The sequence below is a fragment of the Notothenia coriiceps genome, unplaced genomic scaffold, assembly GCF_000735185.1.
Source record: "Notothenia coriiceps isolate Sejong01 unplaced genomic scaffold, NC01 NC01_scaffold00037246, whole genome shotgun sequence".
NCBI lineage: Eukaryota > Metazoa > Chordata > Actinopteri > Perciformes > Nototheniidae > Notothenia > Notothenia coriiceps.
The window spans coordinates 14,807,322-14,823,275 of record NW_011369947.1 but is presented as its reverse complement, the minus strand read 5'-3'; the positions used below and the strand labels follow the sequence as shown (position 1 = coordinate 14,823,275).

Here is a 15,954-nt window from a genome sequence, read left to right as displayed (position 1 = left end):
AAGACTGCACACAGACACACACACACACACACACACACACACACACACACACACACACACACACACACACACACACACACACACACACACACACACACACACACACACACACACACATCTCTCTGCACACAGACACACACACACACACACACACACACACACACACACACACACACACACACACACACACACACACACACACACACACACACACACACACACACACACACACATACAAAGCATGCTCAACACACACTCTGAAACTCACCCAGAGGCCTACAAACACTAAGGGACCCTCAAAGACATCCAAAAGGATAGAACAAGAAGTTTCCTTATTTGTTTTTATTTGATTATAGATATTGTATGCCTTATACTCCTGTAGGCTGTAGTTCAAACAGTAATCCTGATAGAGGACAAACATATGGTGACAATAGAGATGCTGAAATACAGGAGTAAGAAAGAAAGAGAAAGGAGGGTAAGACATGTAACAAGGGTACCTAGAAATCTGAGACACCAGAATCCATATGGATCATTTTTAAGGAAGCAGACATATTCCTAACAACACATTTTCACCATATCTGCGTTTTGGACCACTCTTTACACAACATTAACAGTGGCTATGGTTTTATTTACAATTCCCTGGTAAACAATGACAGTGTGACAGTGAGCCTGTGAGCCAGGCAGGCAACACATAACTCAAAGCAGCTAAACTGAATTCTGGCTTCCTTTATTTTATTGTTCAAACCTGTGCTTTACCTTACTGTGGCTGATCACTCCTCCACTCAGGTGAAGAAGTAGAGTGGGGCTATGCAGGGAATTATGTAATCTCACTAAACCCTCTGTAATAATAACAAATAAAATGCTCCTGCTTTCACAGGTGCAAAGTCAAGGTGAGAAAGATGTTGAAGTCCAGTGTTGAACACCCACACAGTCCTGAGAAGAGATCCAACCAGGCTGAGTGAAAACACCTATATGGGCTCATTGTAGATGTGTAGGGGTGTTATGTTTCTCATGTAGCCTTTGCAGTGATCCTCTACATTCAACCTACATGTACAACATTTACAAATCAAATGTATATAGGAAATTGACAAATCCAAGAGATTTCAATTCATTTAATGTATTCCAAATGATGTTATTTAATGTGCATACAAAAAAAATTTCCCATCCTATTATGTAATGTTTGTGTCAATGATCCCGTTGCTGTGTTGGACTTCTGCAATCTTGGACCTATCATGCTATATTTGAATAATATAGTTTAGGACCATACCTATATAAGGCATATTTATACTTTTTATTTTTCAAAATACCAAACAGATCATGCATTTTAGCCATTCCTCATTTCGCTCAATTTAACACTGTCTTTTCATGGGCTGATTCTGTGAGAACAGCACCATCTACAGGCCTGGCATATGTACTACAGCGTCTTCAGCGCTTTTGAACGGCAATGTCCGTGGCTGTCTCCTCCTGATTGGTGGAGTTGGCCCAATAGCCGTAGCGCCACTTCTGTGACGTCATATAAGTGTTCAAATCTGGATCAGTCTGTATCAGATCCGTTGCAGCCCCTTTTTAAGAGATTTGGGTATGGAGGAAAAGAGAGAGGGTTGTGTTTTCTGACACTTGGTGAGTTCCCTGGAACACCGGGGACACATATTCATGTATAAAAGACGTACAAAAGGGCATTTTAAACTGTTATTTCTATAAAGTCTCATAATACGTAGGCATTGAAACTCTTTCAAAGGACTTTAAGAAAGAAATGTCGGTATCTAAGCGTGATCTTTTTCCCTTTAAGGGTAGCTGCGATGCTGAAATGAAAGATTAGGCTAAATAAAAAGACCACAGCCTTCACAATCCCTTTTCCTGTATGTTTATTCTCAAAAATAGGTAAGCAGACAGTTCACATGTCCTGTGAATACCAACATGTGTGTAGAATAGTTCAGAACAATAACACTTTTCATTATATTTCTATAACAAGATCATTTGAGCGACATATCAAAAGTCAAAACAAAGATCATATTCTTTTTAATATAGCAATTCTTTTAAAACATCATTCATGTCAAGAAATAGACCACAGATTTTTAGAATGAGATTTAAAAATGTCCATCAACATGATCAGTGTTAAACAGCAGGCTATAAATCCAAAGCACACAACTAGTAACTTGCACAAACATCAGTGAGGAGGTGAAGATGTCATAATGCAACCAAACAAGCGGGACCAATCACATGTTTAAGAGGATGTCACAGCTTAGACAGGAGGGGCTTCAGTCTCCTAACACTTCCTCTATTCTCTCTTTACTCACTCGATCACACACTTACTCAGCTCATCAATTCCTTATTTCTTTCCCTGCTTTCTTTGCCTCCTCCTGAAAAACTGTAAAGAGACACATTTGAGTTTCATCCCCTCAGATGCTTTCTTCTGATTGCATTTTCATCAGGAAACAAAGGACACAGGGAAGAGAGAAGGGGAGGTGGTGAGAGAGTCAGACAAAGCAAAGAGATGGAGGTAGGACAAGTCATTGGATGAGACTGCAATGGACTGAGATTGATCTGAACAATGAGACCAGCTCATTGACTCTTACCGCAATTAAATGGATGACAGGAACAGACTGTGTGTTCACCCCCGCAGTGGCTCTGACAGCAAAACTAAAAGATATCTATTTTTTTCAGTGGGGTTTAAAAAAAGGTCACAAAGAGACTAATCAATTGGAAGACTATCGCTGAAGTCAAAGAATAAATACAAAGCATTCAGCAGCTTCACAGTTTCATACAAGGGCCGGGTCTTTGCTGAGACGCGAAAGAAGAGAAGCTAAAGACAGAAGCGGCAAAACATTGAAATGGGCGGACAAGCAGAGGATGAAGATGAGAAAGAAGGACAGCGGGAAAAAAGAGAGAAGGGGAAAGAATAAAAAGAGGGGGAGATAAGGAGACAGATGTGTTTTGAAATGCTCATCTGATGGCCGTTCATCTTCTCTTTTTCAGGCGGAACAGGAAATAAAAATGCAGGGGTGGAAGAGCGTCTGTCACTCTGTGTTAGGCTCAGCGTAATTGCTGTGAAATGACAGATACCCACGACTTATAAGAGGGCAGCTAGAGAAGAGAAGGGTGTGTTTTTAGACTCAGCCTGCAAGTCACTCACCATTTCTAGCCATGAGAAGATTTGTACCTCAAAACAAGAAAAATGCAAATGGTTTTACAGGTTTGACTTGTTATTTGCCCTTCAATATAAACCCTACAGAGCAGAAAGGTTTATTCATAAAGAGCGGTGCCATAGAAATCAGCAAAGCCCTCAAGGACATAATAAACCCTAATGTGATGATCAATACCTTAATAATATTATTCAATTACAGCCAGTAAGCAGAATGTGTGGCTATGTTGCATAGCAACAGTATTGAATGCATGTAAATTAGAATTACTAAAGCCCTAAAAAAACGTTCAGGGTCATGGCTGTTCAGATAAAAAACTGTTTAAAAACTCAAAATGACCGTCAGGGGTCTTCAGGGCACGTGTCCTCCTAAAGTGCAGTATCCTCTTAACACACACACACACTATGCTGAAAGGTCCCCAAGCTGCTACATCTAGAGAATCAAATGTGGGTACCTCGTACCTAATAGAGAGGCACAGCACCTTGCCAGTACATGTACAGTGTAAGTCGTTCACAACACAGCACGTTGGCCCAAACTATGACCAGTATTGACTGGCTTTAAAATATTAATGGTTATAAAAGAAAGAAACAGCAGATTGAGTCACACAGTGTTAACTGAAACAACAAAAACAAATGTGTTAACAAAGTTTGTGCAAAGCAGAAACAGACTACAAATCATGTAATAGCTTTCCTTTGTTTTTTTTACAAAACAAAATAACACATAAAATCATTTGTTACATTTCCTGTTTTGTGAAGCGGTAGATATTGTTGTTGTTTGCTGTACTTTCCATGTGTTGGTCTTATTGTGAAGACGGCAGGCAGCTTGGTCGGTGGGTCATGCGGTCGGTTAGAAATGTGTCTCTTTCTCTGAGATGGTGGATACTTTCGCATCAACCTTGAGTTTTGCATCGTTGGCAGCGTAAGGGCTGAGGGCGTTGAGCTTCCCTCTCATCTTCAGGTCGGGGCTGGGAGTCGTCAACTTCTTCATTCTCTGCAGAGAGCATAGAGAAAGATAAATAATCTTTTAATCTTCCACAACAATGCTATATCATATAGTGGCCAAAGGCAGATACAGCTTGTGCATCTAGTCATACTTAAAACTAAGAAAAGTAACAATAACCATCCAAAATAAAAAATAAAACATATGAATGGACCAACCTTTATTTAAATTAAATAACAAAGTATGTATCTTCCAGGCATTAAATGGATGAATCTTGCCATATAACTTGCTAACTAACTGAATAACCCATAGCATTTCACTATTTAAAAATATATGAAGCGGTCAAGATAGAATATAGGTATTGTTTCCAAATCAATTTATCAGTTTTGTCTGTAGATTTCTACTGTGCACTACCCGGGCCTACACTCTGCACACCATGTGGATTAATTACAATCTCTCGTCATAAACCTGCTATCTGCTTTTGAATCCTCCCTCAGGCGACGATGGGAGATTTGACCAAACGGTGCCATAATTCCTCAGAGAAAGTCAAAGGGGAGAAATACCTTACTTTGAGTTATTTCCTTTATTATGCTAAAGGTGTTAAAAGTTGCATCTCTTTTGTAAAACACTCACTAATGCTGTTCTGATTTTAAGATCTGACTGTAAATAAAGTTGTATAACAATTATATTATATATTATATACTGTTTTGCACAAGCACTTTAACAGACTTGGCTTTGCATTATTTTACTTATATTTTCCATAAAAGGCACACTCATTGATGATGTCAGTCACGTGTGCAAACCTGTGTAATCCACACTGTGTTTTGGGAAATCATCTCGTAGATTAGTTAAAAACACTAAACACATTTTTCTATTTGACTAAACTGCAATTATTGCAACTTATCGTGGGAAAACATGACTATTGTTAATGTTCTTCATGAAAAAAGGCAATATGAGAGAGTGAAGAATGTAAACATGGATTTGGAAATCAAACTAATGCAAAGGTTTTACAGTTTATTTAACTATGACATTATAAATATCTTCATGCAACAAGGCATGAGTATTGCTGCTTACAGAAAGAAAATGTTTCAATTTTCGGTGAGTTTTCATAAATACCTCAGCAAAGGTGCCAGGAGTCGTCGCGATCTTCCAGATCATTCCCAGAGGGATGCAGATCATCGAGGACACGGCCATGAACCAGCCGATACCATAGCCCCAGTCAGGATAGGTGTACACGTTGTTGTACTTCAGCGGTGTGTACTTAATCAGGAAGAACAGGAAAATGCCCTGCACAAGACAAAGAAGACATTCAATTTGTACTTGTTGTATACAATGTCATTGAAAAAGTAAGTATTAGTCTTATATAAAAAGAAGAAAAAGGTCAAACAGTAAGTCATAGAAATTGTGTCTGAGGCGAACATGCATTTGCTCAATGACTGTGGTTTACGTTTGCTGCTGGGTAATTAACTTTACAACCAAACTCCCTATAGCAATGAGAGTTTATTGAGACACTACAAGCAGCAATTTTGTGAGCAAATATCCTAACAGGCACGCACTCCCAAAGGAAACTGCAACTGAACTTGGTAAAGACTGGTATACTTAAAAGTGTTGCATTAAGAAATATTTCAAACGTAAATCTAAGACTAACTGCCTACACAACTAGAGGATTAAACTTAATTTGAATACACACAAAAAAGTATCTGTTCTTTTCACTACTGAGTTTGTCTCCATGTTGTCGATGCTACTGTTAATGCTTGATTTTGTGTGTGCGGTCAGACTCACAGCGCAGATGCCTGGGGTCAGGATCATCCAACACCATTTGATGAAGAAGACGGGTTTGAAGCCAATCATGTCCTCAATATTGAGGTAGAATCTGTCACTACCTGAAATGCAAACAAGTGTCACTCAGAGATTCTGCATGTCATCACAGATAATGACGTGATTGATGTCTTTAGACAGTGTGGAAGAAACGTGGTCATCTAATCAGAGCTTCTGGCCAGATGTGGATTCAACCTGGTCCGTACGTTTATTTGAGGAAAGAGAAACAGACATGCATTGCTACATGTAAAATACTATTTACTTAATTGATATGAATGGGTTTGTTTCAATTTGTCTGAGGAAATTAGACAATAATTATATTGTATGTTATATATCATAATTTAATAGAAATACAAATTCCGTCGCAGGAGAGGCTATTAAATAGAAAAAGGCACTACAGTACTATTGTATATTTTCTTGATAAAAACGCAGAATGGCAACCTTTGACATTGCTTTTATATCATAATATAATTTTAAATATCTGTTTTAAAATGTGTAAGCGTTGTATAACACTCTGTGACTGATACATGTGTTTGGGTTCATTCTCCAGCAGAGGGCAGAGAAGAAATATCATAGCAGCAAAGAGGGTAAAAGCATGATACAGTGTTAGTGGGTAAACGTTTTTTTCTGTGGTCGAATGTGTGACAGTTGCTTCGGCTGACAAAAACAAGGCTGTTGTTGAGTGTAGGAATAAAGGTTAAGGGATTTACTAAAAAAAAGATTTGTTAGTTATGTTTCAAGTGATCTTACCATACACCCAGCCGATACATATGGACTCAAATATGGCCACAAACAGCAAACACATCCCGCTGGCAGCGTACGAGTCAAACAGCTGGAAGACGTACATTCCGCCCTGATAAGACAAGACAGCTGTCAGTTATCCGTCACAGCCACTGTATGAGCATCAGACTCTGTGAGCTCACATAAAAAATACATCAGTTACACAGTATATACACACATTTATTTGCTCTTATCCGATTCAGCATATTTGAGTTAGAGACCTCTTGACAGCATTATCGTTGTTTTTGTTATCATTAATGGCTATCATTGTGAAACCATTCTTGGATATTAAAAGGAGTAATTGTTTGGAATATCTGTCATCTCAACCTGAAACTGGAACAAGCAGCTGGTTATCTTAATACAGTATCAATGGTGGTGCTCAGATTTGATCATCCACTCTACCTACCCAACCTTTCCCCAAGACAACACATATTTTCTTTAAGCTTCCTCGAAAGAATCATAAATAATATCTCACGTGAATTTTCACTTCTTGAAAACAGCTCAGAATAGTACCATAGTAATGTTTCCATGATTGTCTTTACCCCCATTCAGCCATGTATTGATCTACAGTCCCAGAGGACCTTTTGAACTGGGATTAAATACTAGTCTTGGGCCTCTTGGGACATTTGGATTTTATTTATGATGGTTTGTTGGCCACAGAAAATATTTAAGTGTCTACTGTGCTGGCGGTGCTTGTCATTGGACAATGCAGCAGACTTTAAAGGCAAAGAGAAAGGAGAAAGTTCTTTGCTTTAATATTGCAATAATACTCGGTACAGCAGGGGTTACAGTGGGGATGGACAGAGAGCAGTGCATATTGACATGTGGAAAAGCTTTTAGTGGATGGAAAACCTTGTGTGAGAAACCAGATTATCTTCCATTATTATGACAAAGATGAAAGGTCCTAAAAGCACAGTAGAGATGGGAACAGCTCTACACGGAGAACTTGAGATTTCTGGTGTTTTAAAAAAAAAATCTGAACCAAGAAGACCGTGGATCACATGACTAAAATATCTTAAAGGTTTTCCGTCATATTGAGTGTTGAAAATGAATCTATGATGTAGCTGACTGGGTTTTTCTCTCACTTGTACATTGATGATGATGATGATGATGATGATGATGATGACGATGATGATGATAATGATGATGATGATGATGATGGTGATGATGACGATGATGATGATGATGATGATGATGATGATGATGATGATGATGATGATGATGATGATGATGATGATGATGATGATGATGATGAAACGTGAGCTCCTGATCCCCTTTAATCTCCTCTGACAGTCTCATGTGAAGGCCTTATAACTAAATCTCAATGGAGATTACTGAGATTGCATAGAACCAAACACATTACATCATGAAAATGAGTCGGACTGGAGATAGAAAATGGAGCTTGTTATTGTTACTATTTCAAGAATACAATCAACTCAGTGTTTCAAGAGTCTGGATTCAACTTTGTATACTTTGTTTTTGCAAAAACAGATCATTAACATCTGGAGCTCTTTTAATGTCCTTTTTGATTATTTTTGCTCCAGGTCTTGTCAAACTTTTATTCCAAATTCAATATCCATTACTAAACAAAACAGCACTCCTGAAATGTATATTTAAATACTTTAATAAGGGCAGTGAACTTATTTTTTCTGTATGTTTTTCAAATCAGTGTTATAAGTGTCACAGACAGAGTTTAATTGCTATTATTGTCCTTAAAATATATGTAAAACAAAACCACTTATGATCTTTTTATTTGAGTGGTTTACTAATGACAGTTAATTCTGTTTTTGCTATAGATGGTTTTATTTTTGTCCTTTTTTCATGAGAAGAATTTGAAGAGTTGTTAATGTACCTACATCATTAGTTATGTATCATTCTATAATTTGATAGTGAAAAAGGGACGCCTTTAAAAAATATGAGCATTGCAATAAATGTAGTTAAGGATCTATTTAATGTTCAACAACTACTACTCCTATCGACGACATTTTGTGTATACTTTCAGAACTTCGAAAGGACGTTGTTATTGATAGGGTAAGTAATTAAAGAAAATTGTAGTTCGCATAAGTTATTATTATAAATTCGTACTACAAAGAATTATACACCTACCCGTTGGTTACAAAACGCGCCTTATTTACTTAAGTGTTGAAGAATCGCAAAATTTGTGTTCGATTGACTATTATTTGAACTATTAAAGTAGGAATAAGTAAATTCTCCATACTATTCGGTAAGTTAATACGCTTTTCCACTATAGATGATGAGATTATTAGTCGTTATTTTTTTTGAACTCGAGTCGTATTAGTTTTGTGACTTCCCTTTATAGCGGAGTTATTTTGACGAAGGTAGTCTATCGGTCATGGTTTCAATGTAGTCTGTTATTTATATGATAAACAGACTGACAAACTAAACTTTTTTTTTCTAGTAAAAGTAAATAACAGAAATTTTTAATTACAAGAAAGTTATACAGGTTTGTGTCTTTAGGTTTACTGTTGAGCCTGTCCTGTCAGGCAGGGAGAAAATATCGGATAGTCACAGGGAGAGATACGTTTCACTTTAAGGAAGTGTCAGACGATATTTCTGAACTGAGATAGTACGACAGTCGACGTCGTCTTCTTGTGTCAAATGTACTACCTGATATCCCTTGACCTGACGACGACGAGTGACAGACGACCCGTCCAGTTGTGAGAAATGACTAGAAATAGTTGGTGTCGAAGATTAACACAGTCGTCAAATAAATTGAAACAACAAGAGGTATTAGACTGTCCACAACTACAGTCTGAGACCTTGTCTTAAGACTAGTCACTGATTTTCCGGACCTCTTAGAGTGTCTAACTGGACATGTCGGAGAACCCTAAGTGTAAGTCACTGATGTCGTACGTGACCCAGTCTGCCGAGGACCTTTTCCTGACTCACCTAGCGGACATATAGGTGGGATGAATCGTCATTCAATGTAGATGATGAGACTCAGTCACCTTTCGGCCAAGTGGTAAGAGGTCTCTGTTTGTCGTCTCCGTGCCACATAGACGTCGTACTCGTCAGACTGCCGACATCTGAGACGACAAATAATGACACGAGCTGTGTGTCACTGACTTCGACCAACTCGTCGACATGTTTTCTGGCGGAACACTAATGTGTCAAAAGGTGGTGAAATTACACTCTAAAACCTCAGAAAGTTATAATGCTGTTGCCATCAATGTGGTTTGTTAAATTCTAATCTTTTTATAAAGAATCGTATACCGACCTTACATTCTTTAGTATAGTGATTTAGTTGAATAGTACAATAACGTCTTGTCTCGGAATAGTTTTACAAGGAGAAATCTCTTCCCTGTCGTCGACTTGGGTATTTTTCGTATAATACACGATTGTAAATCTTTTATCAAGATTAAGACTTCCTAGGAGGTAGAAAATTGAATAAATCAAACGTATAAAAAGTCGTGACGTCTTTACACCAAAACGGTGTAGACCAGTTTCATCCCAAAGTAAAAGGAATCATCATCTAGGAGAATTCGAGTTTCAAAAGACCAAATAGACAGGTAGTTTAACGGGTGATAAACTTAAGACTTTGGAAAACTTCAATTCTTTTTTTTTGTTTTGGGTCCAGAAGTAGGTCGACGTCGATTGTGTTTCATTTGTAAATCGGTAGTACCGAAAAGGAAGTAACGTCAATGTTTATGTTTAAATTTATTTTTTGGGTATAGCAAAGTTGGTTACAGACTTAATCTAAACTTAACAATGTTGAATTTTGTTACTAATCTTCATTTCGAAAACTCAATGAGTATACTCCAATATCAGTTACTTTTCTTTTTTTATATTAAAGATCATAATTAGTTGTCGAGTTAAAAACAATTGTTAACGGAATTAGGTATTCTTTGGACCTAGGCGTCAAGTGAAAACCCCTTTTTAATTTCCCCCTTATGTTAAAATTTGATTTATCTGGGTGGATCCTGTGTAAGACTTCTTCTTGGGGGGGGGGGGGGTCACAGTTTATAGACTTCGACACTGTATACAGTGGTAACCCGAAATTACCATTTTATTGAAAATAAATATTGAATTATACTCCTACTTAAAACCAAATTTAATGAATACTTGTAAGAATTTAACTTCTTATTTCTTATAATACTTTGAATTTAATTACTTAGTCGATTTAATTGACTTGATCTAGTATAGTATAAAGACTTAATACGTATATACAGTGAGGCCAAATGACACTTTCAAAATCCCAATTTCAGGTCTACACTATAAGTCACAGTGTCGTACAAACAGAGTAACTGAAGTATAGTTAAACTAGTTCCTTACAAAGTGTTATCCAATTTACATTAATTTCCTGCTAGCAATCATTCGTAAATTAAGAATTTACCGATCTTAACCATGGAAATCGTTGTGTTTTTTCGAAAACTTTACATCGATCAGAGGACAGTGTACACAATCAGACCGTGTACCTGTAGAACCTGTACAACGATACCTTGTGTTTTAGTTTACTGGACCTGGTACCTGGGTGGTCTGACAAGCCACACACAGTGAATCCCTGAAGTAACTCTATTTTATTTCCGGTTTCGGACAATATTCCTTGAAAGGTCTTGTAAATTTCCAAGTAACTACTGTGGGCACAGTGCCACGCAAGGAATAATTTATGGATAAACGACAATCAAATTTTACTTACACATTTCGATAAACATATCGGAACTTAAACTGAAATTTCCGTCTTAACAACTTCATCTCTCTCGATTAGCAGTTTACTTAGAGTTTCCCTAGTTCAGAATGAGAGTCATAAATTTCTCCCTAAGTTCGAAAACCTTTTGTGTTCTTTTGACACCTTGTACCGATCCCTTTCGATTGTGAGAACCACCCAACGAGACAAACAAAACAGACAGCGACTTCCAGTCTGGTTATCTATATCCAATGAACGCATTGGGGTGTCAAGAGTCTCATTGTACTTTCACTCTAAGATTGATCCCTACGTCGGAGTAGCCCGCCTCGTTTTGGTCTTCGTAGTTAGAAGTACGCGGTTCAGACTAACCGACCACTAGAACTGCAGTCGCAGTCCCTTAGGTGGGTGGGGAAATTTCATCGAACGCGACTGCAGCGTCGAGTAAGTTTTATTCGTGGAGAAGAGCGAAGTCGGAATCGTCTTCCCGGCAGACCATTCTGTAGAGTGAAGTACTAATGAACTCTTGACCCCAATGCATTTCATTGGATATCAAGAGGTAAGTATTGTGAGGCAAGCTACAGAGTGAGACCTATTTCTTTGAGGGCATAACAATCTGCTCCGACATAGAGCTTTTAGTGTTGTTGGTCTTGAATTGTCCATGCTGGACAGAGTTGTGACCTAGTGTGTTGGAGACCTTTTCGTGACCTTACCCTACCCAGCACAAATGTCGCTTCACGTTCACCTTGTCTTATACGGTCGTCTAATGTTCTTTGCCTATCTTCAGTGCGGTCTCTATTATGGTTGTCGCACCCACGTAGACTCCGACAGGTTGAATTCGGTCTCCTGAGACGAAAATAATGATCGCCGGTCTCTGTGGTGTGACCAATTTCCTTCGGGTCTCCGAAATGTTTTTGGAGATTGATAAATAATAGTGATCATGGTTGTTCCCACCGTCATTTTACCTATTTTTAGTCTACCTGTCATTCCTCTTTTTCTGTTCCGAAAAGATTTGTGATACTTTCGTTGTCGACTACACCTTAAAGTGAGGGAAAAAATCTATATGTAAAATGAAGTCCGTAAGAACGTTGGTTATAACAGGGTATAAAAACAAAAATTGTCTTTCATAGCTCTCACCTAAAGACGTACTACATAGGTCATACACCCTACCCAAAACCGACTCGTCTTATTATACTAAATGTAGAATAAATTCAAATTTATTTTTCAATCACTATTTCATTTGAATTTTTACATAGGAATATTAACAGGTTGGTGTTTTCAGGTTTTCTGTCGAGAACTGTCCTGTTAAGGAGACGGAAGAAAATATCGACAGCACAGGGAGAGATCGTTTCACTTGAAGGAGGTGTCAATGACGATATTTCTGAACTATAGTACGACAGTCGACGTCGTCTTCCTTCTCTCCGAGGTAGTCGCAGTGGAAGTTGGGGTTGTACAAGAGACATCGAGAACGACGACGACGACCGACGACCTAGGACACTCAGAGTGACTCCGTCTCTGTGACTGTCTTGCGAGTGTGACTGACGAGTGACAATAATTGGAGCCGAGTGATAAGTTGTACAAAGGGAGGTGTCCACACTTCACACTCGACTCGTCAACTATGTCCGGTCGGAGACACCTGACACGTCGGTCCAGTTGCAGACTGGTACTGGACAGTCCGAGAATAAGACAATCGTCGAGGATGTGTCGGACCTAGTCTGTCGGACGTCCTTTCCTGACCTCACCTTATCCTACCTTTATGTGACCTCCGAGTTTAATGTTTCTAAGTGACTTCTCGTTCAAGTCATAACTCCATCTGAAAAGGTCGTTGTGTCACTGAGACTTGCCCGTCTCGCACGTCGGACCTCTGAGACGACACATAAGACACGGTCTCTGTGTGACACTGTGGTGTGGTAGTCATCTCAGACTTGTTTTTGGAGAGTCTGCGGACTTATGAACTTGTACTTCCAGTGGTCTCCTCCTCGGGAGTCTGGTCTTTACCTAGATTGTGGTCGAGTGACCAATGTAGTTGTCAAATTTGTAAATCTCCAATTATCAGTTGACTATGTGAATGACAATAACAAAGGGTCTTATTTGTACTTATTGTGAAGAAATTTAACAATTTGTAGTCGGAAAAGTATAGTTCAATATATAAAGTCATTAAATTAAAAAAAGAGATTTTAAATTCAAATGAACGTTGGTTAAAGTCGAGATTATTATAACAAGTTTGATAAATAAGTGGTTTTATGGTTTGTCATGTAGATGCTGACTTTGTGTTTGTTTATCAACCTAAAAGTCTCAAAAGAAAGGTTTTTTGTTTACGTACGGAAAGAAAAGAAATAAACTGTGTTTTGCAGTAAAAACTAATTTTATATTTACAATTTCTGTAACTCTACATCTATTTTGGACATTTCACTAAATAAATGATTTAATTGAGTTTCGTAAAAAAATTACTGTTATTATGATTATGGAAATAAAATTATTTGTCATTTATTTTAGGTAATAAACAAACAAAGTAGACTTGTATAGACTTTATGTATTACTTAATTTTACAATGTTTCACTGAATGTCCGGGTTTCCTTACCAATGGTTAAATTTACCATTCTCTATTACAATAATTGTATTTTTATGACAATTTTCTCCTGTTGCTAGTTAGTCTTTTCCTCCTCAGTTACGTTTTGGAGTCTACAGAGGAGGAGATGAATACACTGACGTCTCTCCTCTGTCTCCCTGTCTCCTGTGTGGTCAAATTGTACTACCTGATATCCTGTCCCTGACGACGACGAGTGACAAGACGACCCGTCCAGTTGTAGAAATTGACTAGGATAGATTGTGTTCGAAGATTAACACAGTTGCTCAAATAAAGGGTCTACACAAAAGTAGAGAAATGTCCACAACTACCTGTCCCTGAGACTGTCTTAGACTAAGTCACTGATTTTCCGGACCTTTAGAGGTGTCTAACTGGACATGTCGGAGACCTCAACTGAAACCATCGAGAACCTACCGAACCTTAGTCCTGTCCGAGGACCCTTTCCTGACCTCACCCAACGCTCTACCATACCGTCATCGTTGTAGATGATTGAGACTCAAGTCACTTTCCGGCCAAGTGGTAGAGGTCTCTGTTGGTTTGTCTGCGTCCGACATAGACGTCGGTACTCGTCAGACGCCGACATCTGAGACGAACAAATAAATGACACGAGCCTCTGTTGTCACTGACTTCGACCAACTCCGTCGAATGTTTTTGGGTAGTAATAATGGTGTCAAAAGAGTGTGAACAATTACACTCTAAACCTGCAGAAAGTTATAGTACTGTAGTTGCCATAATGTAGTTTTGACACCCTAATCTTGTTATAAAGAAATTGGTTTATTCGACTTACATCTTTAGTATAGTGAATTATATAAATAGTACAAATAACGTCCTTGTCTCGGAATGTAGTTTTACAGAAGAAATCTCTTCTGTCGGTCGACTTGGTATTTTTCGTAAATAACACGATTTTGTAAATCTTTTACCAGGAATTAGACTCTAGGATGCAGAAAAATTGATAAATCAAAACGTAAAAAGTACGTGGAGACGTCTTTAGCACAAAAACGTTGTAACAGTTTATCCAAAGTTCAAGGATCATCAAATACAGGAGAATTTCCGAGAGGTTCAAAGAGACATAGACAGGAGTTTAACGGTTCTGATAAACTTAATGACTTTGGAATTTTCATTTTTTTGGGTCGCAGAAGTAGGTGTCGACGTCGTTTGTGTTCATTTGTATAAATCTGGTAGTACGAAAGGGAAGTAACGTCAATGTTTTACTGTTTTAACTATTTTTGTATTATGTTAGTTAAAGACTTAATCAAATGTTCTTGCAATGTTAATTTTGTTACTAATCTTCCGAACATATAGACTACGTATCCTCAAATAGTCAGTTTAATTTCTTTTTTTAGTCGACCTCGGAATCAAATTGTTTTATATTAATATCATCAAATTAAATTAGTTGTTCATAGTAAAAACAGTTGTTAACGGAAATTTATTGGAATAAAACGACAACAATCCAAATTTACTACAAAATTACTACAACATATCGGAACTTAAACTGAAAATTTCGTCTTACGTTTCATCCGTCCTAGATTAGCACTTTACCTTATGAGTTTCCCTAGTTCAAATGAAGTATAAATTTCCTCCCATAAGTTCGAAAACTATTTGTGTTATTTTGACACACCTGGCTACCGAGTCCCTTTCGATTGTGAGAACCACCAACGAGACAAAACAAACCAGACAGCGACTTCCAGTCTGGTATTGACTCAGACTTGGGCTCGTCAGTCTTGTGGGCCTCTTAGAGTGTCTGAGTGGACGTGTTGTAGACTTAAAGTTGAGAACCTCCGAGTGCTACCTTGACCTAGTCTGTCCGAGGACCCTTTCCCTGACCCTCACCTAGCGAAATATAGCCGTGTTCGTCAAGAGGCTAGATAATGGAGGTCAGCCAGGTCCCCATCTAAGTGATAGGGGTCTCTACTGAGGTCGTCATTTCACATAGACGTCTGCTTGTCAGAACTTCCGGCTCCTGGTGTCGTCACATAATGACACGTCTCTGTGTGTCACTCTCTGTCATTGTCCTCTCAGCAATCTTTTTGATGAAGGAGACAAGTTAG

At 38.2% G+C, this 15,954-nt stretch overlaps 2 protein-coding genes across 2 annotated transcripts in view; both read right to left on the bottom strand.

Annotated features, from left to right (window-relative positions):
* The window catches only part of LOC104966470 (low-density lipoprotein receptor-related protein 1B-like), a 1,038,955-nt gene that overhangs the window by 956,255 nt on the left and 66,746 nt on the right, over positions 1-15,954 (bottom strand). The gene's annotated exons all lie outside the window — the stretch shown is intronic.
* Positions 1,849-15,954, bottom strand: part of slc6a11b (solute carrier family 6 member 11b) — a 112,025-nt gene continuing 97,919 nt past the window's right edge. Inside the window, exons 12-15 of the mRNA XM_010794966.1 lie at positions 6,648-6,750; positions 5,862-5,962; positions 5,196-5,366; positions 1,849-4,130 (exon numbers count right to left, since the gene is read on the bottom strand). Coding sequence (XP_010793268.1) covers positions 3,987-4,130; positions 5,196-5,366; positions 5,862-5,962; positions 6,648-6,750 — 519 coding nt within the window. The 3' untranslated portion in view covers positions 1,849-3,986. The remainder of the gene's footprint in view (positions 4,131-5,195; positions 5,367-5,861; positions 5,963-6,647; positions 6,751-15,954) is intronic.